Below are 21,956 nucleotides of genomic sequence, written 5' to 3'. Positions count from 1 at the left end.
CCTGTTTCCAGATTTGAAATTCCTTCTAAATAATTTCTCGATTTTGCAGTTTCTTTAAAATTTCCGAAGTCCCTCTTTTTCAGCTGCTGGCTAGTGCAAACTTGAAGCATATTCTTATACCACTTTTCCATCTCTAGTAATTGTATTTTTATTTTGAGGGTTTTATTTATTTCTTTGTCAGCACTTGATACTGAAATTTAAGCAAAAGTTTAAAGAATTCCTGTGATATATTCAGTGTGCATATGTATGCATCTTATCTTAAATACATGTAAACAAGACATGTTAATTTATGAAACTTACAAGGGGAAAAGTAATTTACATGAATAGTGATTACATTTTAAGATTATAGTTCTATTGTATTTATATTTTGCTTGGCCCTTTACTTTTGTCCCTTTTATAACATGATTTATTTATTTAGGTAAATTTTAGGGCATGTCTTACTTTCTGCTCTGACAGAATCTTTTGGCTCACCTTATCCTCCCACTTTGGTAACTCCCTTCACATTTTCACCTTTTCAAGACCTTCTGCCTCATCACCTGTTAGTGTGTGGGCAGCCTATTTCTGTCCTGGTGAATTCTGAGTGGGTCACAGAGAATGGGATCAGGTGGCCCACCAGCTGGTTAGTTCTTTCTAGAAATCTCCTCCTTGGAGATCTCTGGCCTGTCCAGCCAGCACAGGGGCTCCAAGGGCCATGAAAGGGATGAATGAACCATCACATTGAGACACCCTGTGACCTGGTGGCATCTCTGCACTTCCTTCATAATTGTTGCAGAACCAACCTTGAAAACTATTTTTAATTTAAAATAAAGCTAAAGTTTCAAATGAAACGAATATTTAAAAAAATAATTTCAGTATTTTCTTTGTAATAGAAACTTAACAACCTCAGATGGATGATAAAATTTGATTATACCATATAAATTGTTATTATCCCCCCCTCTGTTTTTGCTGTCTGTGCCCATTCGCTGTGTGATCTTCTGTATCTGTTTCTCTTTCTGACTTCTCTTCTCGTTTCCTCCTCTAGGATTCACCAGGATTCAATCCTGGAGACTTCTGGTGTGGAGAGAAGTTCCCTGTCATTTGTGCCACCTCAGTTCCTGGTTTCTGTTGCATCTCGCCTTGACTCTTCTCTTTATGTTTCTTTTCTTTGCATCATCATATGGCTGCGTGGCTCGCTGAACGGGCACTAGTTCACTGTGCAAGCACTGGGCCCTGGCTCCCCACATGGGTACTGGCTCCCCATGTGGGTCGCCGTGCAGGCACTGGCTGCTATGCAGGCCTGGTTCACCACGTGGGCACACCTTTACCAGGAGGCCTGGGGGAATGAACCTGTGTCCTCCCATATGGTAGATGAAAGCCCAATTAATTGAGCCACATCTGCTTCTCTATATAAATTATTTTTACATCGTCATTTCCCTTAACGTCATGTATATTTTTAATGTGTTAAAATAGTATTTTACCAACATAATTTAAAAGCAATACATATTCTATTATATCATAATATATTCAATTTCTAGTGTTAGAATTTTTTTGCTTCCAATTTATCAAATAAGTAACATAAATATTCTCTCAAGGGTAGAGACTTCTATGTCTCTCAATGGAAACATGTTGGACTATTCCTACCTCTCTGTCCCCTAATTTTTATGCTTTCTGAAAAGAGAGCTGAGGATACCCTTTCTATATTCTCTTTTTCATTCAGATGCATTTCTACTCTTTTGAGCATAAAGCATACAGGAGTATGCTCTGTCCTAGTTGGTGGTGGGGTTAGGCTTTTGGTTGTAATTTTAACTTTGGGAGAAATTTTGTCAAAGATATAAGACTTGTTTTCTAATAAACCTCACTAATGAAACATATATTTTTATTCTTTGTCTATCCGATTCCTGTGCCTATATTGAAACTTATTTTTTCCAGTCTTGGACCAGAGAAAGGGCATGGCTAATCGTTACCCATAAAACATTAGGGGTAAACAAGTGAATAAATAATACATTTGTTTATTGTGAAAATTACTAGAAAGGAAAAAGAGTAAAATAATGGAAAGTTCCTTGGTTTTGGCAGGGATGGGGAGACTCCTTTAAATGAAGTGGCAGGAAATACCTGTAATTTTGATTTTTATTAATTTATTTCTATTTTAAAATCCATGCAGAAATATTAAGTTGAACTTATCATTCTCACATATTTGGAATGAGAACTGTTCAATTTGGGGGGCAAAATATATTTAAGGACAGAATGGTATACCACACTTTGTAGACCCAGTGAAAATTATGCTAAGAGACCCCATTGATAGAACTGGAAGTGATCACATGCAGAGATTTCTCTTAATCCCTGAGACAACCAAGAACATGAGCAATTAAACAACCTCTTTTATATGTGCTATCAGTTTTGAATAACTCTTTACTTCTGGTATACCACAGTGCTTCAGACTCATACATTTTCCATTTCCATAGTGGAAACAGTCATTTCTCCAAAAAGGTCCTATTTCTTTTAGTGGAAAATCATACTTAAAAACCAATATATGTAAACTATTGGACTTTTAATAATTTATATTTTTATTGTAATTGTTGGCAGATATGATTGTTGAGTAAAAAGGAATGGAATCTGATAAATGCAACATGAATAAACCTTGAAAACATGTTGAATGAAATAAGCCAGACACAATATTATGATCTTACAGGTAAGAAATAGAAAAATCAAATTCACAGAGTCAGAAACTAGAATACAGGTTACCAGGAGCTAAAGTGAGAATAGGGAATATGTGTTAATCTTTAATTGGTACAGAGTTTCTGTTTGGATAACAGAAAAATTTTTATAATGGATGGTGGTGATGGTAGCAAAGCATTGTGAATGTAATTAACAGCACTGGATTATATATTTATTTATTGGGTTGAAAAGGGAAATTTTAGGTTGTATATATGTTAATATTATAAAATTACTAAAAAACACAATCAGTGGATCCTTGATATGAACTATGAACTATAATTAATAATATAATATTGTTCCATCAATTATAATGAAAATACCACACTAATGAAAACTGTTAATAATAGGAAAGACTGAGTGTGTGAAAGTGTGTGTATGATGGCTTGGAGTTATACACCCAGAAAAAATGTGTTCTTAACCTTATCCCATCCCTATGGGTATGAACACGTATAAATAGGACCTTTTGATGAGGTTACCTCAGTTAAGGCCTGGCCCAAATGAATCAGGATGGATCTTAATCCTATTACTGGGGACTTAGAGAAATGGTCACAGAAAGAGAAGCCCTGGGGAACTGTCAAAAGCTAAAAGTCAATGGAACCTGGAAGAAAAAGAAGTAAATGCTGCCATGTGCATTGCCATGATGGAAAAGCCAAGGAAGCCCAATGATTGTTTGACAGGTCAGAAGATACCACCAGGGAGGACACAAGATTTCTAACCTCTGAAATAGTTAAGCCAAAAAATGCCTGTTGCTAAACCAAACTATTGTATGGTATTTGTTTTAGCAGCCAAGAAACTAAAACAATAGTTATATTGGAAATCTATATTTTCTGCATGATCTTTCTGTAAATGAATAAAATTTATAATTTAAAAAATTAGCTAATTAAAAAAATCTTGTTGAAAATAGAATATAGTTTTACTTCCTTTACAGAGTTAGATCTATTTCTATGAATTAATATCAGCATTGAAGAAAATGGCCTTATTACTTAGTAGTTTATCTTTGGTAAAATATATATATATTTGCAATCCTAGTACCTTATTAATTATGAAGTCTATATTATTTTCATGATTTTATGCTTATTACAGTAACTATAATCAAGAGTTATGCCCATTTTATGCATAAGATGGTAATAACAACAGAAGGGCAGCCTCAGAATGAGAACCACATGGACCAGAGACAGGAGGAAACTAAATGCCCAGGTAATGACAGCTAGGACAGTGCACACTCTCCAGTTCACGGTGATAGTGTAATGTAGGGGGTGGCAGATCACCACGTACCTATCATAGGACATCACCACCAAATCAGGCACTCAGTGTGAGCAAAAGTCTGCAGTGTGCATGGAACAAAGGAGATGGTTCTTTCCTGGTTCACAAGATTTGTCAGCATTTTTGCTGTATACTTTTTTCATATATATCATTATTAAATATTATATGAAATGGTATTATATTTCCTTATTCCTCCATTTAGAAACATTTCATTAATATTTTTCCCTGCCAAATTATTTTGCTGCAACATAATTTGAATAGCTGCTTACTATTTCCTTGAATCCAAATATTTAATTTTTTCAAAATATTTTTTCCTCATTAGATTGTTTAAAATAGAATGCTGCAATGATTTAATTTTATACATATGTGTTTTTTGTATTTTTCATGAAATCCTTACAGTAAGTTCTGAGACATGGAAGTGGTCAGGCAAATCAATCAATTTTATAACTATAAAAGTATCTCTTTATATTTTTATGAAAAGCAAAACTAGCAAAAAGACAAAAAACAACAGATATGGAGGCTTATCACTCAGCAATACTGAAGCTTGGGTGGAAGAAGTTGCCCAGGAAGAAAGAGCGTCTAACTAAGTAGTCATGGTTCTATAGTTCCAAGTTCATGTTTCCTTTGTGGTCATTGCATTCATATAGCTGATTCTGTTATGATAACTCCCAGAGGGGCTTTGATCTCCTTTAAGCATATCTAACAAAGCCTGCATAAAATCAACTTCCTTTGGTTTATTTATATCTCATCTTAATATTAGATACCAAGACAGAAGAAAAATATTAAATGGAAATTAAGACTCTACAAAACTTGACTGCAACTTGACTTACATTGTTTGTAATTGGCTTTTATGCCTTATACATTGTTAGATCCTTATAATAACTAGATTCTTTGTAGATGAAATAAACACTAAATGGATGAATGTAGTTGTCAGATCAATATTTAAGTTCAATTTAGTTCACTTTTAGAATCTTTTATTTGCCAGTTTCTACATACTGCCAGGACTGCTTTCTACTTTATTAGGAAAAAAAAGTTCATTGTTAGAATTTACTTATTAAAATTTTTTTGAAAATGGTATGAATAATCTAAAACATTTAAAAATAATGTTTATAGTGGATATCTTTGAATTGCATGATCATATGAACTATATTATTACTAAAGAGCAAATTTCAACACTTAAATATATTGTTATCTGTAAAGGATTGACTGGAACCCCTACCCCCAAATAGATGCACCTCCAAATCCCCAAAACCTGTGAACATCCACTTATATAGAAAAAGGGTCTTTGCAGCTTTGATTAAATTAATATTCTTAAGGTAACGTATTTCTGGGTTATCCAGATATGTCCTTAATCCAGTGACAAGCGACTTTATAAGAAAAAAGCAGAGGGAGATTTAGGAAAGACTAAGGAGAAGCCATATGAAAAAGAAGGCAAGGTGAAGATGGAGAGAGGTGGCTACAAACCAAAGAATGGCGAAGCCTGCCAGAAACTGGAAGAGGCAAGGAATGGATTCTCCACGAGAGCCCCTGGAGTGATCATAGCCCCGCTGGATTTTCGTCTTCTACCATTCATAATTGTGAAAAAATAAATTTCTAGTTATTTTAGGTCGCTAACTTTGTGGTAATTTCTTATAGTAGCCCCAGGAAACGAATACACTCTTGAATTTGCTTTGAATTCGTTCTTTTAAGAATACGATTTCAGGGTAAGTACTCCCTGGAGAAATTATGTCATATGAAGGTAAACTGACCCTAAAAGTAGCCTGGAAGACACATGGGGCAGCATTTGACCCTTGAAAATTATCAGCCTACTGGAGATATTATATCAGGTAGGCAGTGACACTTTAAAAACAATGAGAGGAATGAATGAGAGGGAGGATGTCCTAGACACTTTTGTTCCAATAAATATAACTGCAATTGGGAAGTTCCTATATAAATATAAATGAAGTTTGTGAAGCTAATTTTTTGTAAACACGAAAGAAAATTGTCATAGTCTGCAAAGTGGGGGACAGTAAGATCAGTACTACAAAATTGTATTTAGACACAGTAGGACACAGTAAGCAATGTCTAAAATACTGTTAGTCTTGGGACATTAAGTATATTAATATTGCAGAAGCTAACTCAATCTATTGCTAGCCAATAGGAGCATTTGACTTTTTAGTTTTTTTTTTTAATTCTGAATTAATAAATCCTTTTATCTTTATCTTCATGAATACTTGCATTTTGCTATTAAAAATAAACATAAAAAATAAAAATGAAGATTGATTATAAAATTCTTGTGTTACAGCACTGAAACAGAAAAGAAAATATGGAAATGATGCATAAAGTTTAACATTACCAATAGAGGCAATAAAACAATAGTGGCTCTTGAAATGAAAGATTTGCATGGTCTGTATGTGCAGCTCTCCAAAGGGAGTCCTGTAAGCGGGAAACTTTCTTGAGCTGTAGAGCCTTATCTATTACTCCAAACCTATTCAACAGTATTGGTACTCATTCTATACTTTTTTGTGATTGGAAAAATATTTATAAACTACAGGGATTTCAGAGTCTGATAATTATCAAGATAGAGTAATAACCTGGGACAGCTGCAGTAGGAAATAGCAATGTGATTAGCTGACTTCTTAACTGTTTCGGCAAGAATAAGCCTTTACTGGAAAATGCTACAAGAATTTAGCTCTTCATTGACAAGAGCTTTCTCTGGACATCAATATCTTTATTTAGCCTTGTTAATACATTACGTCCTTTTACTAGTTTGGCTATTTCAGAGCCTTATCCAGACACTAAGCCTATCTGTAAAGTCTGTCATTCTGATACCCGTCTCATAGTGATAGTTCTAGTAGCTCAGACACCACCACCAGACACTTCGGAAGGCATTTTCGGGGATTGAAGTTGTCCTGGGTGGTGCTGCAGGGACAGTTACCAGACATTGTATGTCCTCTCATGGCGCACTGGGTGGACTGTGGGAGAGTGTGGGCTATGGTGTGGACCATTGACCATGAGGTGCACCAGTGCTCAGAGGTGTATTCACCATGGAAATGCAATGGATGTCTCATGATGATGGAGGAGGTTGTTGTTATGGGGGGAGGAGTGGGGTGAGGGGGGTGGGGGTATATGGGAACCTCGTATTTTTTTAATGTAGCATTAAAAAAAATTAAGACAAAAAAATGGAAAAATAAATAAATAAATAAATAAATAAATAAATAAATAAAATAAATGTACCTCCGAGGTAGGTGTAGTGTTGTCTTCCCTCCAGCAGCCTGTCAGGGGAATCAATTTAAGCTACAGGAACACTCACTGTTCTTTCTGGAAACTCTTATTTTAGAAACAGCTGAATAAAAATATTCTTGAGTTTCTATTGAGAATTGAAATTCCCAGAAGGATCATTAGACATCTTATCTATTTGCTTTCTCCCGAGGAAATTATAAAAATCCCTGACTCTTCTCTCAGGAGGAGAGCAATGATTTTATCTGTGTCTCCTTGAGGAAAAATTCTAAGGAATAGGCAGGGCAATTATTGGAACCAACATAGTCTATCCACTCAGATTTTCTAAATACTCAAGGACCATAAATCTGAGATAGATATCACAAGTTATATAATACAAAACCTTAAAATTATTATTCATAACATAATTACTGTTCTCAACAACCCTCATGAAATTATATGAGAGGCTGTTACTCATATATAATTGAGAGATGAGTTCCCATGAAGCCAATTGTGGCAACCTTGAAATGCAATAGTTTCTCACAAAGCCAAATTGTCTGGTTTATTTCACTTCACATGATGTCTCCAAGGTTCATCCATGTTGTTGCATACATCAAAACTTCATTCTTTTGCATAATATTCCATCTATGTAATACCACATTTTTTTATCCATTCTTCTGTTGATGACATTGGACTTCCATCTTTTGGTATTTGTGAATAATGCTGCTGTGAATACTGGTGTTTACTGTTTGAGCCTCTGCTTTCAATTCTTCTGGTTGTATACCTAGAAATAGTTTTATATTTTACTTCCTGAGGAACAGACAAAATGTTTTTTCAGAGGTTGCATCATATTACATTCTCACAAACAATCAATGAGTGTTCCTATTTTAACACATTTTCACTAAGACTTTTTATTTACCAATTTGTTAATAGGAGTCCTCTCGGTGGGTATACAATGGTATCTTATTGTGGTTTTGTTTGCAATTCCCTAATGGGTAATGATGTTAAATATGTTTACATTGCTTTATGAACATTTGTGCACCTTCTTTGGGGAAATATCTATTCAAGTGTTTTGTTATTTTTTCTCTTTTGTTGTTGAGTTGTAGAACTAGTTTAAATATTCTGGAAATTAAACCTTTATTGGATTTGTGGTTTCCAAAAATCTTCTCTCAATCTGTAGGTTGCCAGTTTACTTTCCTGATAAAATCCTTTGTTTCATAAAAGTTTTAAAGTTTGACAAGATCCCATTTATCTATTTATTCTTTTGTTGTAAAGTCTAAGAAAACATTGGCTATCACAAGGTTCTAGAAATGCTTCCCTCTTTGTTTTTTTTTCCTAATTTCTTTTAGGAGTTTTATTGTTTTGGTTCATGTACTTAGGTCTTTAATATGTTTTTAGTTAATTATTGTATATGGTGTGAGGTAGGGGTCCACATTCATCTTTTGTATATGGCTACCCAATCTTCCCAGCACCATTTGTTGAAGAGACTCTTCTTTCTCAATTAAGTGAACTTGGCACCCCTGCCAAAAATAAATTTGTCATGATGTGAGAATTTATTTATGAACTCTCCATTCAATTCCATTGATCTATATGTCTGTCATTGTGCAGTACCACATTGTTTTGATTACTGTAACTTTGCAATCAGTTTTAAAATCAGGAATTGTGAGTCCTCTAATTTTTCTCTTTTTCAAGATAATTTTGCTATTTGGGATTCCTTACCTTTCCATATACATTTTATGATTTGCTTTTCATTTATGCACAAAAAGGTTGTTGGAATTTTGACTGGTAATTCAGGCTGAGAGTGTCTGAATATATAATTAAAACTGAAAGTATTTCAACATAAACATACATAGTGCTTCTAATAAAGTGACTGCAAAAATAAAACAACTAGAAATCTTAGAATCTGATAAATCTACTACAGAAAAAATTAATCTGTACAGAAGGCCCCTGTGCTTATTTTTATTGGTTTGCTTATGCTCCAAAGCAGAAGTCATTAGTAGCAAGCTCTTATTCCAAGGTCTCAAGTTCAACTTAGTGATGGGCAGTCTGAGGGATCTACTGTATCTTTCTATATATGATGGTGTAACCATGGATGTTTATAGTCTGTAGACTATTAAGGCATGCTATATTTTGTAAGTTGTCAAGAGAGGAAAAAGCTCACTCTCTAGTGGTCCTCAACTGTCTTCCTTAAAACAGATCTAATCATGTGGTTTGGTCCCCTGGACCCACCTATCAAGGGCCTCTAACTTGGTATCAGCTGGAACTAGATGACTTCTAGATCTAGAACAGGGGTTGGCAAGATACTGACCATGGGACCAATCCTTCCAGTTACTTATTTTTGTAAAGTTTTATTAAAATGAAGCCACACCCATTTATTTACATATTTCTAGGTCTGTTTTCCCAGAGTTGCACTGTTATGACAGAGACTGAATGACCCTCTAAATCTTAGTTATCCAGATGTTTTTACAAAAGAGTTCACTAAACCCTGGTCTAGAAGATTACTAATATAATCTTATTAATCAAATGAGACGGCTTCAGTGGATACACATTCTTCTCATATTGACTTCTTCCCAATTATTTTTAATTTTTTTTTTAAAGATTTATTTTTTTAATTTATTTAATTCCCCTCCCCTCCCCTCCCCCGGTTGTCTGTTTTCTGTGTCTTTTTGCTGCGTCTTGTTTCTTTGTCCGCTTCTGTTGTCGTCAGCGGCACGGGAAGTGTGGGCGGCGCCATTCCTCTGCAGGCTGCTCCGTCCTTCGCGCTGGGCGGCTCTCCTTATGGGTGCACTCCTTGCGCATGGGGCTCCCCTACGCGGGGGACACCCCTGTGTAGCAGGGCACTCCTTGCGCGCATCAGCACTGCGCACGGGCCAGCTCCACACGAGTCAAGGAGGCCCGGGGCTTGAACCGCGGGCCTCCCATGTGGTAGACGGACGCCCTAACCACTGGGCCAAAGTCTGTTTCCCTCCTTCCCAATTATTGGCATTAGATTTCCAACAATTCCAATAATCACTATTCCATTTAAAATTGAAACCATTTGAGTGGGTATGAAATAGTATCTCACTGTGGCCTTAATTTATATTTTCGTGGTGATTTATAGTGGTGAGCACCATTTCATTTGCTTAATAACACTGGTATTTATTATGAGAAGTGTCTATTAAAGAGCTTGGCCTATTTTATAATATTGAGTTGTTTATAAAATTGGGTTAGCTTATTTTAGTATTGATATGAAGGAATTCCTTGGCTACGATTCATTTGCTAATAGTAACACCTGGTCTGCAGCTTTCTTTGTTTCTTACCTTTGAACTTTGATTGCTATAAGAAGGTAATATTTATCAAATTATTAAATTTTATGTCTAGTGCTTTGGATGCCTTTTCTAAGAAACTCTGCTTATCCAAGGTCTTGGAAGTATTTGCCTATTTTATTCCCAAGAGATTTATTGTTTTAGCTTTTATGTTTTGGTCAATAGTATTTCATTTTAAGGTTGCACTTATCCTAGCACAGGGTGCAAAATATAAACTTCAATATTTCATAGGAAACAAATATCCTCATTCCATGCATATAGCTCATTGATATTTCTCATATCTGCATCACCTTGCACAGTGCTCTCCTCACAGTGCTCTTCACCTCTGTGTTCCCCAGGCTCTAATTTAGGGGGTTCAGCATAAGTTTGAAAAAGCTGTAAAATAAGAAAACGATCTTCTGCTGCTTCTCAGGATGACAAGATTTGGAGGCCATTCATGTGATGATGGTGCTGCCAAAGAAGAGACCATAAATTTAGGAGTGGGAGGAGCAGGTGGAGAATGCTTTTCTGCATCCCTCCCTGGACTTGATGGCATCCAGGATGTGGGTGTAGGAGACCAGCACCAGGCAGAGAGGCCCCACTACAATAAATACAGAGGCAACAAAGATGACAATTCTGTTGAGTCTCACATCAGCACAGGCCAGTTGAAGGGAGACAGGATTTCACGGAAGTAGTTGATTTCATGAGGCCCTCAGAGGGCAGCCTCAGAATGTGGCTCACATGAACCAGGGCCAGGAGGGAGCTGCATGCCCAGGAAGGGACAGCCTCAGCAGTGCAAGACTCTCCAGCACATGATGACAGAGTATCTATCATCAGGTCTACCAAAATGGTATCAGACCACTGCCTACCTATCATAGGACATCACCAAAATCAGGTACCTTTTGTGAGTGAAAGCCAGATACAAAAAGTCTGCATTATGCAGGGAACAAAGGAGATGGTTCTTTCCTGGTTCACAAAGTTTGAAAGTATCTTAGGGACATTGAAGCATAGAACATGGCAACAATGACATGGGGCGTGTAGCCCAGAGTCCAAGCCGTTGAGCCCCATGATTACCTCTTCCTCAGCAGGGTGACGGTATAGAACAGAGAGAAAAGTCCAAAGAGCAAAACTTCAGTAGTCCGCCTGGAATTCCAGCAGGGTGACTTTTGTGATCTGTGTCCTGTACCTTTCCATGCTCCTTGACAGAGATGGAGAAGTCTATTTTTGCAGCAGTATGCAGCCATGTGGTCAGTACGAAAGAATAATCATAGGCACAGAATAGTAAATGTTGGAAATAGAGTAGCATTTATTAATACATCATTTTTCATGAGTTTTCTATGTTTTATTTTTAGATATGTTGTAAAAACTAACTGGGTGAGTATCACAAAATATGAAAAAACAAGTTCCCTGTAATTGAAGGAATAATAGGAATATAATATAATATAAAATATAGAAAATAATATATCTTATGTAATATGATAACATATGTGGACAGGTATACACATATGTTGTTTTGGAGAATTCAATTATTCTGACTTCCATTTCAGGGTGCAAGTCTTGATTATTAATGTAGTTAGAAGAGTGAAGGCCATGATAACAATGCCTGCAATAGGAGAGTTTTATTTCTTAAACTTTCTTTCCTTCTTGGTTCAAGATATGAAATGATTAGGGCCTTCTTTCTTTATGTGTTTGATTATACTTACTTTCTCTTATGCTCTTCTATTCACTCTTTTTGGGTTTGAAGTGCCTTCTATGTAACTTTTTTTTCTTTTTTAAAATACAATAAGCTGTTTTTAAAGAGGTTTTAGATTACAGAAAAGTTATATGGAAAGTATAAGGGATTTCCCTATTCTCCCCTCCTACATCTTCCCCTATTAATATCTTACAATTGTGTGGTATATTTGTTACAATTGATGTATTACTACTTACAGAGGTCTATATTTTACATTGTGGTTTACGCTAAGTAACTTTTTACTTCGCAGTTTTTAAAGAACATTCTAAGCCTCTCCTTCAGCAGCTGACTAACCCTCCCAAGAGCCACCTTCTTGTACTTCTTTTCCATCTCTAGTGATTGCAGTTTCATTTTGAGAGTTGTACTTATTTCTTTGTTAGCACTTGATATTGAAGTTTAAGCAAAAAGTGAAAGACTTCTTTGGCTACATGCAATGAAGTTAGATATAACTAAACATGGCATTTAAAATAATTTTTTTTAAAAGAAGCTTTGGATTATACAACTGTTACATAAAAATACAAGGGAATCCCATATGCCCATATGCTACTAACTATGGATTACAGTTTACATTATAGTTTATACTCTATCCTGCATACTTTTGTAGGTCATGACATAATATAAAATGGCCTGTATCCATCACTGCAGTGTCATGCAGGACAACTCCAATATCCTGAAAATGTCCCCATATGACACCTATTCTTCCCTCTTCCCTTTCTTCCCTGAGAAACTCTGGTGGCCACCGCCTTTATATCAATGATAAGAGTTCTTCCATTATTAGAATAATAATAAGTCTATAGTAGAATAATAATAAGTCTACTTTAGTCAATTGTTCATTCCCCAATCTTGAGGATTTTGGGATGGTGATGCCCACACTGATTCTAACTGAGAGGGAGATTAGATCCCATGGCAGATGGAAGGAGCAACCTTTCTTGCAGTTGCCGATACTCTGATTCTTGGTATGGGCATTGACCATTGTCATCACTTTGTTAGTTGTCCTGGATATGTACAGTGAACTGGAGAGCAGGTGTTTCAACACTGCTGAAAAATTCAGGACTCAACTGGCACATGGACGGATCAAAGGTTTAAGTCTCTGGAACATAGATTAATTATATGTTTAAGTAAAAGTGGCAGAAAGCCATGTGTAGATAACCTATAAAATGAGCCTGACTCTGTGTCACTGGAAAGCATAAATTCCAAAGTAAGGCCCATTGATAGGGTGAAGAATTCCTGAGCTGCCTGCCCTGCTCATAGTTTCTGGATGTCTCTAGAGCCCTCAGGCATCCTGCTATTTGAGGCATTATTTGCTGTGGGAGTCAAGGAGATCCTGCTGAGACTTTCATAAGTATAATCTCTGGAATGACCTCCTGACTCAGTTTGAAGTCTCCTTGCCCATAAAACTCATTTGTATTTGCCATTTCTCCCTTTTGGCCAAGGTCTCTTTCCAGTTGTATTGCTAGTTGGCCCTTGGTAATAATGTCTTGGTACCAGGGAGGCTCTTCCCTGGGACTCATATCTTATGCCGGGCGGGGGGGGGGGGGGGGGGGCGGGGGGCGGGCAGGGCAGAATGTAGTGCATTTATATGTTGAATTTGCTGAATTTGGCTTAGAAAGAGGTAAAGATGGCATTGCTGAAGTTTTAATTGAAACTTAAAAGGGGAAAATAATTTACATTAACTGATTACATTTAAATATTATAGCTTATTGTAATTGTATTTTGTTTGGCTTTTTTCTTCTTTCCCTGTTATAACTTGATATACAGACAAATTTCAGAGCATATCTTATTTTCTGCTCTGACATAATTTTTTATCCTCACCATGTCTTCCCAGTTTTGGCAACTCCTTTCACATTTTTATCTTCTGAAGACCTTCTTCTTTATCACCTCTTACAATGTGAGCAACCTATATCTGTCCTGATGAATTCTGAGTAGGTTACAGAGAGTGGGACCAATTGGCTCATCAGCTGGTTAGTTCTTTCTAGGAATCTCCTTCTTGGTGATCTCCTGACCTGTCCAGCCAGTATAGGGTGCCATGAAAGAGATGGAATGCACTAACATGTTGAGGCACCCTGTGACTTGGTGGCATCTCTGTACTTTCTTAGCAGTTGTTCCAGAACCAAGCTTGAAATCTATTTTTAATTTAAATAAAGTTAGAGGTTCAAGTGAAACAGAATATTTTAAAAATCATTTTCATTATTTTCTTGGGGAGGCGGGCTCCTTTAAATGGAATAGCCAGGAAAGGCCTTTCTAAAGAGGTGACACTTTAGTGGGACCTAAACTACGGAAATAGTCAACCCTAACAGGGCCAGGGAAGGACTGTTCCTTGCACAGCATTCTGTAAATGCAAAATCACTGGGCAGGAAGGACTTGGTGGTTTTTAGGAACTTAAAGCCAATGTCTGAATCACAGTGAGGAAGACGTTGGAGTATTCATTGAAACATTATTTATATTATTAAAAATTTAGAATGCACAAAGATTATATCTATTGGGGATGAGTTAAATATATTTTTCTTTGCTATTTCTCTAACACAGAATATCATGTAACCCTTAAAAGAATAGTCTAGATCTTTATATACTGAAATCTGAAAATATCCATTTGAAGTTACTGTATATATGTGTGTAATATGATCTCATTTATATTTTGTGACATATAGGCATATTTAAAAACATTTGTATTTTTTGTATATATAAATATTTATGAAAATTCTGTAAGTTAAACATAGAACTTTTATAGATTTTTCCTAGAGAGTACAAACTTTTAAATTTGATTATCTTGAGAGAATAGGAGTTTGCAACAACTTGAGTTTTGTTTGAATTGTTTGTCTTTAAATAAGTATCTTGCTTCCTTATCTTTTATTTTCATAGAGATTGAAAACCATGAATCAAGTCATTGCATCATGAAAAAGAGTTAACTCTCTGCAAAAAAGGGAAAATTGAAACTCTCAATTTCATTTTTCTTTATTGAAACTCATTTTTAAAAAACTATTTGACCCCTGAGAAATTGTATTTTCTAGTTGAAATATAATATTTTTAAATGAAAAAAATGGGTCATATCATCTGTGAAGACAGTTTTACTTCTTCCTTTCCAATATGGATAACTTTGATTTCTTTTCCTTGCATAGTAGCTCAGCTAGTATTTCCCAGAACAATGCTGGCTAGAAACTGCAAATGTAGGCAATCCTTGTCTTGTTCCTTATCTTAGCAGAAAGCCTCTCAATCTTTCACCATTGAGTATGAAGTTAGCTGTGTTCTCATGCATGTTATTTATCCAGTTGAGAGCATTCTCTTTTTTCCTAGTTTGTTGAGAGTTTTTGTTATGAAATTGTGGTGGATTGTGAAATTGTTTTTCTACATCAATTGAGATGGTTGTGTGGACTTCCCCCCTTCATTTTATTGACATTTTCCTTCATTTTAAAATCAATTTTATGAGTTTTCATATATTGAAACACCTTGTGTTCCTGGGGGAAAAATCTACTTGGTCATGGTGTATAATTCTTTTAATATGTAGCTGGAATTGGTTTGCAAGTATTTTGTTGAGGATTTTTGCATCTATATTCATCAGAGTAATTGGACTGTGATGTCTTTCCTTTCTTGTGATGTTTTTGTCTGGTTTTGATATAAGCATAATGCCAGCCTAATAGAATGAATTAAGAAGTGTTCCCTTTTCTTCTATTTTTTGAGAAGATTTAAAAAGAACTGATGTTAATACTTTTTAAATGATTTTAAGATTCATCGTGAAGCAGTCTGGTGTGGGGTTTTCTTTGTTGGCAGTTCTTTTTTAAATTTTATCACCATTTCAATCTCCTTATTTGTTATAGATCTGTTCAGATTTTCTGTTTCTTGAGTCAGTATTGGTAGGTTGAGTATTCTAAGAATTTGTCCATTTCATCTAGGTTTTCTAATTTGTTGTACATTTTTTTCAAAATATTCTCATAATTTTAAAAATTTCTGTAGTGTCAGTTTTAAATCCCCACTTTCATTTCTGATTTTAATCATTTGACTCTTCTCTCTCTCTCTCTTTTTTTTTTTTTTTGTTGTTGTTGTTTTAGATAAATTGTTCTCAACTTTATAGGTCTTTGCAAGGAAACAACTTTTGGTTTCATTGATTTTCTCTATGGGTGTTCCCTTCTCTATTGCATTTTTCTTCACTCTATCTTAATTTCCTCTTTATGCCTGTTTTGAGTTTACTTTAGACTTCTTGTACTAGTTCCTTAAGATACAGAGTTTGGTTATTGATTTGAGAGATTTCATCTTTTTACTGTGTTTACATCTATATATAAGCACTGCTTATGCTGCAACCCATAAGTTTTGAGGTGTGTTTTCATTTTCATTAGTCTCAAATTATTTTTTAACACCCCCTCTGATTTCTCTGACCCCCTGGAAGTTGAGGAGTGTGTTATTTAATTTCCATATTTGTGAATTTTTTGAATATTATGTTTATTTCTTCTGTTATTCTTTTCTAGTTTCACTCCACTGCGATCAGAGAAGGTATAAATTCATCATTTAAAATTTATTGACACTTGTGTTTTGGCCTAACACATTATTTATCTTGGAGAATTTTCTATTTGCACATGTGAAGAATGTATATTCTGTTGTTTTTAGATGGAGGGTTCCATATATGTCTGCTAGATTTTGGTGGTTTATAATATTACTCAAGTCCTGCATTTTTTTATGGTAATTTTGTCTGGTTGCACTATCCATTATTGAAAGAATGTTACTGAAGACTCCAATGTTGTGGAACTATTTCTACCTTCAATTCTGCCAATTTTTTGCTTTGTATGTTTTGGAACTGCATGTATATGTTTATAATTGTAATATCTGTTTGACAAATTTCCTTTTTACTACTATATTAATACTATATGTATTTGTCTTGTAGCAATTTTTGACTTAAAGTCTACTTTTCCCCCCTAATGTTAGTATAGCCATCTGTGTTGTAAAGAATTTATCCTAGCCCAAAGAGAGGTTCAGTCTTTTTGAGGTAATGTTTAATCCCTTAAAATGTCCTGGTATTTGTTTGCCTGAGAGCTTTGAGCCACACCAACAATGTAATTTAGGGTGGGGGCTCTGGGTCACATAGTATCACACTGGTCTATGGAGAGTCTGGAGTCTGAGGTAAGTCAATCGATTGGCTAAACAAATTTACATGATCAAGTTCCAATAAAAACAGTGGATATGAAGGGTTTGGTAAGCTTCTTTTACTGACAATAATCCATGCATATCATTACAAATATATTATGGAAAAGTAAAGCTGTCGTGATTCCACAGGGAGAGGACAACTGGAATCTTCACATTTGGAACTTCTCTGGACTCTGCCCTATGTGCTTCTTCTCTTGGCTAATTTAAATCTGTATGCTTTCCCTCTGTTATACTGTAACTGTGAGTACAACAGCTTTCAGTGAGTTCTGTGAGTCTTCCTAGTGAATTATTAAACTTGAGTGAAATCTTGGGGACCCTGAACTTGCACTTGGTGGTAGAAGTGACAGCAGTCTTGCAGATGGCTCCCTATTTTCCCAGTTGTTGCCAGATGTGAGGGGAGTCTCCTGGAATATTGTTTTCCTTAATTCTGTATCACCCAGCTCCCTATTGGCTTCTGTTTGCATGGAATATCTTTTCTATTTTTTACTTTCAATTTGTCTATAACAATAATTTACAGTGAGTCTTTTTAAGGAGCATATACTTGGATCCTGTTTATTTTCCCCTTATTCTGCTGATCTCTGCCTTTTAAATGGCAGGTTTAATCAATTTTCACTCAAAGTGATTACTGATAAGGAAAGATGTTAGGGATTGAATCATGTTCCAAGAGAAAGATGTGTTCAAGTCTTAATCTGTGTTCCTGTGGGTGTGAACCAATTTGTAAATATTATCTTTGTATATGTCAATATGAGTCAGGATGTGGACTCATTTGTGTATAGGATTCTTGTTATTAAGGATGCATGTGGTATTTCCACACATATTTCTAATATTCATCATTTACAGCTCTCCCTTCCTAATGAGTCTAGACTCCTTAAATAATATCTAAGGTTCCTCTGGCTACCCAAACCACTTATCCCTCCTTGGGGTCCATTTTTCTGTACCAAGCCCAGGAAAATGCCTTTATTGGAAAACTTGGAAACAAATTTGGTATTCACCTCATATTCATCCCCTCCCTTACATATCTCATGCCAGCTTGAGTTCTTTAATGCCTCCCAAGAGTTGTTTTCTATATTTTTGTCCAGGTTGCATATTTATATATGATGGGATGGAAAATCTAATACCAGCTACCTTGTTATAGTTAAGACATGTACTGATTCATTTTTTAATGTAAAGCTATAAAATAATTAACATCTCCTTATACATTTTAAGTTTACAATAATATATAACTACAATAGTTCAAAGATTGATTAACAGAAAAGAGAAGGATTTTAATGATTTGATTTCCCAAGGAAATAAACTCATTTAGGAATGTAAAGTGTGTCTTAGATGTATTTGTCATTTTGCATGACATTGCCTTAAAGTCAACAAAAAACAAGCATTAGTGGGCTTTATCTTTATATTTTGATAAGTTAATCTTCCCTAATGTGACTATATTTTATAATATTTTTTGTTTTTGTTGTTTCTTTTTCTTTGCCAAAGAGGAATGATGAGGTGAAATAATAATACCTGAATATATTCTGCAGCTCTGGAAATTAAAAAGCCAGCATTATCAAAGAAAACATTTTTATTTTATTTATTTCTCTTCCCCTTCTCCACCCCTTTCTGTCTGCTCTCTTGTGTCTTTTTGCTCTTTGTTCTGTGTCTGCTTGCATTCTTGGCTGCACTGGGAATCTGTGTCTCTCTTCGTTGTGTCATCTTGCTGCGTCAGCTCTCCTTGTGTGTGGCACCACTCCTGGGTGGGCTGTGCTTTTTTCGTGTGGGGTGGCTTTCCTTGTGGGGTGTACTCCTTGTGTGTGGGGCTCCCCTATGCAGGGGACACCCCTGCATGGCAAGGCACTGCTTGTGTGTGGCAGCACTGTGCGTGGGCCAGCTCACCACACAGGTCAGGAGGCCCTGGGTTTGAACCCTGGACCTCCTATATGGTAGACGGACACTCTATCAGTTGAGCCACATCAGCTTCCCAGAAAACTTTTTAAGAAACACAAAAACACCATAGAAGCATGGGAACTAGAAAATGAACTGGCCTTTAAGGATGTATGTTTTAAAACAATTGAGGGATGGAAAGAGTGGATGTAGTAGGGTAGTGAAAATGACGATAGCAAAGCTGAAATATAACGATTGAATTTACATTCAACAGTAGTTCAAATGCTTGGAAATTATAAACTATTCAACAGTGAACCTGTGCCATTTTATCACTTACTGCAAAGGTGGTCTTATAGAAACACACACAACTGCAATGACTGTATGTATGTATTGAGTTATTGTATCCATTCAAGAATTTTCCCTTGTGGTATTAATGTCTGTGAAAATGCCAGTTGATTCCAGCTGATGTGAATGGTTATGTTTGAGCTGGACATTTAAGGTAACATGTTTACATCTTGTTTCATCAATTAAACAGACAAAAAAGATGGTTGCTTTATAAGGATATTAATCTAGTTTGTGAAGAAAGCAGATTTTATAGTTTTGGTGTGGTTTTTTTTTTTTTTTTTTTTTTTGCATTAAACATATTGTTAATTCAATTGTTCAATTTTGTGTGAATAAAAATGCTAACCCCCAGGACCTATCTGTGCCCATCAAGATTTTGCCCCATTTTCAGGTTCAGGACTTGGACTTTCTTGCAGGTCTTTCAATTTACATTCTCATATCAAACTTTCTTCTTAGTAATTTTTCTGACTTTACATCATCCTCAAACCATATCTCATTAAGGGTAAAGATTCCACCTAGCCACCTTTCACGTAGACCTCTTTTTCTGTAGTACTCTGTATAAGGCACCCTTCACTTGTGCATTCCTCAGACTGTAGATAAGGGGGTTCAGCAACGGGTTGAAGAGGCTGTGAAACAGGGACAGAATTTTCTCTTGTTCTTCTCGTTGACCAGAGTCTGGGACCATATAAACCACCATGGCAGTGCCAAAAAAAAGTCCAACCACACAGAGGTGTGAGGAACAAGTGGAGAAGGCTTTTTTGCGACCCTCGCCTGACTGCATCCTCAGGATGGTCCAGACGATGCTTGTGTAGGAGACCAGGATCAAGCAAAGGGGTCCAACTAAGACAAACAAACAGGCAGCAAAGATGACCACTTGGTTGATGCAGGTGTCAGCACAGGCCAGTTTGAGGACAGATAGGATTTCACAGAAGAGCTGGTTCACTTTCTGGGGCCCACAGAAGGGCAGCCTTAGGAGGAGAATTGCATGTATCAGGGCCAGGATAAATCCACATGCCCAGGAAGTGGCAGCCATAACAGTGCACAGTCTCTGGCTCATGATGACAGTGTACTGGAGGGGGTGGCAGATTGCTACATACCTGTCATAAGACATTACCACCAATATCAGGCACTCTGTGTGAGCAAAAGCCAAATAAAAAAATGTCTGCATTATGCATGGGACAAAGGAGATGGTTCTTTTCTTGTTCACTAGGTTTTCCAGCATCTTGGGGACACTGTTGGAAGCATAGGACATATCAATGATGGCCAAGAGTGAAAGGAAGAAGTACATGGGAGTGTGTAGTTTGGGGTCCAGACAAATGAGCCCCAAGATCATGCCATTCCCCAACAGACTAAAGACATAAAATAAGGAGAAGAGCCAGAACAGGAACACTTCCAACTCTGCATTGAGCTTGAATCCCACCAAGATGAATTCTGTGACCCATGTTTTGTTGCCATCCATTCCTTAAAGACTGTCTGTCAAAGACAGAAGTGTGACTGAGAGTCAGAGCTGGAGAACCATAAAAATTGGAGTTACTTACCTCATATGAGTTCATGGCAAGCATATACAAATCTCTACTTCATTATATTTAAATTATTTTCCATCAATCTAACAAATTTTTGTAAACCACACCTGAGTTAAGATAGAATAAAAATAGTATTGAGGGATAATAGAGCATAGAGCTATAAATTCATTTCATTCCAGAGCATCTAATGCAGGTTTTCTGACCACCTTTGGATCTCAAATATATTTTTCTAATTACATATTATTGATATTAACCAGTGGTTTATTTTTAGGATAAATGTATTTACATATTCCCAGAACCTTATTAAGGTTCTAGATACCTTTAATCGATACCTTTAATTGCTTTTCTTAGATCAGTTAAACTTGATACCATTAATTCCTTTTCTTCCAATATGAAAAAGTTACTGACAGTTGACAATTTATGGTCCCATTTTACAGGTTGAAGAGTTTGATTCATAGTGGGATTAAGAAGGCTCACAGCTTATTTGAGGCTGTGGAATTCCATTTTATACTTCACAGAAATAATAATATGAAATGTCATGTAAAAGACTAAAAGACTTTTCACCTAAAAATAAACATTTAAAATAATTTTGTGTATGGATGTCTAATCTTCTTAATGCATACATATTCACATTCAATATATTGGAAATTAAAGAATGATAAGAAACGAGGAAAGTGTGCCTCTACTCTTCATGTTTCATTCGGCAAAACATTCAAGAACATTTCTTACATTGAAAATATTCTTCTATATTAGTTTAGCCATTGAGTTCTTTTTCCATTTTATACATATACCATAATTTAACAAATCCCATGTTTCAACATTAATTTATACCCATTTTATTGCTTGTATTGTGGCTCAATAAAGGTACATATATGTGTGTGTTGTGTTACGTGTGTGTGTAGCTTTGTTTTGCAGTCTTAACATATATTC

General features: G+C 35.8%; 1 protein-coding gene and 1 pseudogene across 1 annotated transcript; both read right to left on the bottom strand.

Annotated features, from left to right (window-relative positions):
• Nucleotides 1-10,735: 10,735 nt before the first annotated feature.
• Nucleotides 10,736-11,633, bottom strand: LOC131278428 (olfactory receptor 2A14-like; annotated as a pseudogene).
• An 8,396-nt stretch (nt 11,634-20,029) lies between these two features.
• On the bottom strand, nt 20,030-20,962 carry LOC101417579 (olfactory receptor 2A2-like). Its single transcript, XM_004461909.1, has one exon. The coding sequence runs from the start codon at nt 20,960-20,962 to the stop codon at nt 20,030-20,032; it is 933 nt and encodes a 310-aa protein (XP_004461966.1).
• Between the last annotated feature and the right edge of the window lie 994 nt (nt 20,963-21,956).

This window comes from Dasypus novemcinctus, chromosome 5, assembly GCF_030445035.2.
Source record: "Dasypus novemcinctus isolate mDasNov1 chromosome 5, mDasNov1.1.hap2, whole genome shotgun sequence".
In the NCBI taxonomy this organism is placed as follows: domain Eukaryota; kingdom Metazoa; phylum Chordata; class Mammalia; order Cingulata; family Dasypodidae; genus Dasypus; species Dasypus novemcinctus.
Note: the sequence above shows the minus strand (reverse complement) of the source record. Positions and strands in the feature narration are given on the sequence as shown.

Bases quoted from the DNA above. Each gene is read 5' to 3' on its own strand.
- LOC101417579 (XM_004461909.1), bottom strand. From the start codon at position 20,962: ATGGATGGCAACAAAACATGGGTCACAGAATTCATCTTGGTGGGATTC.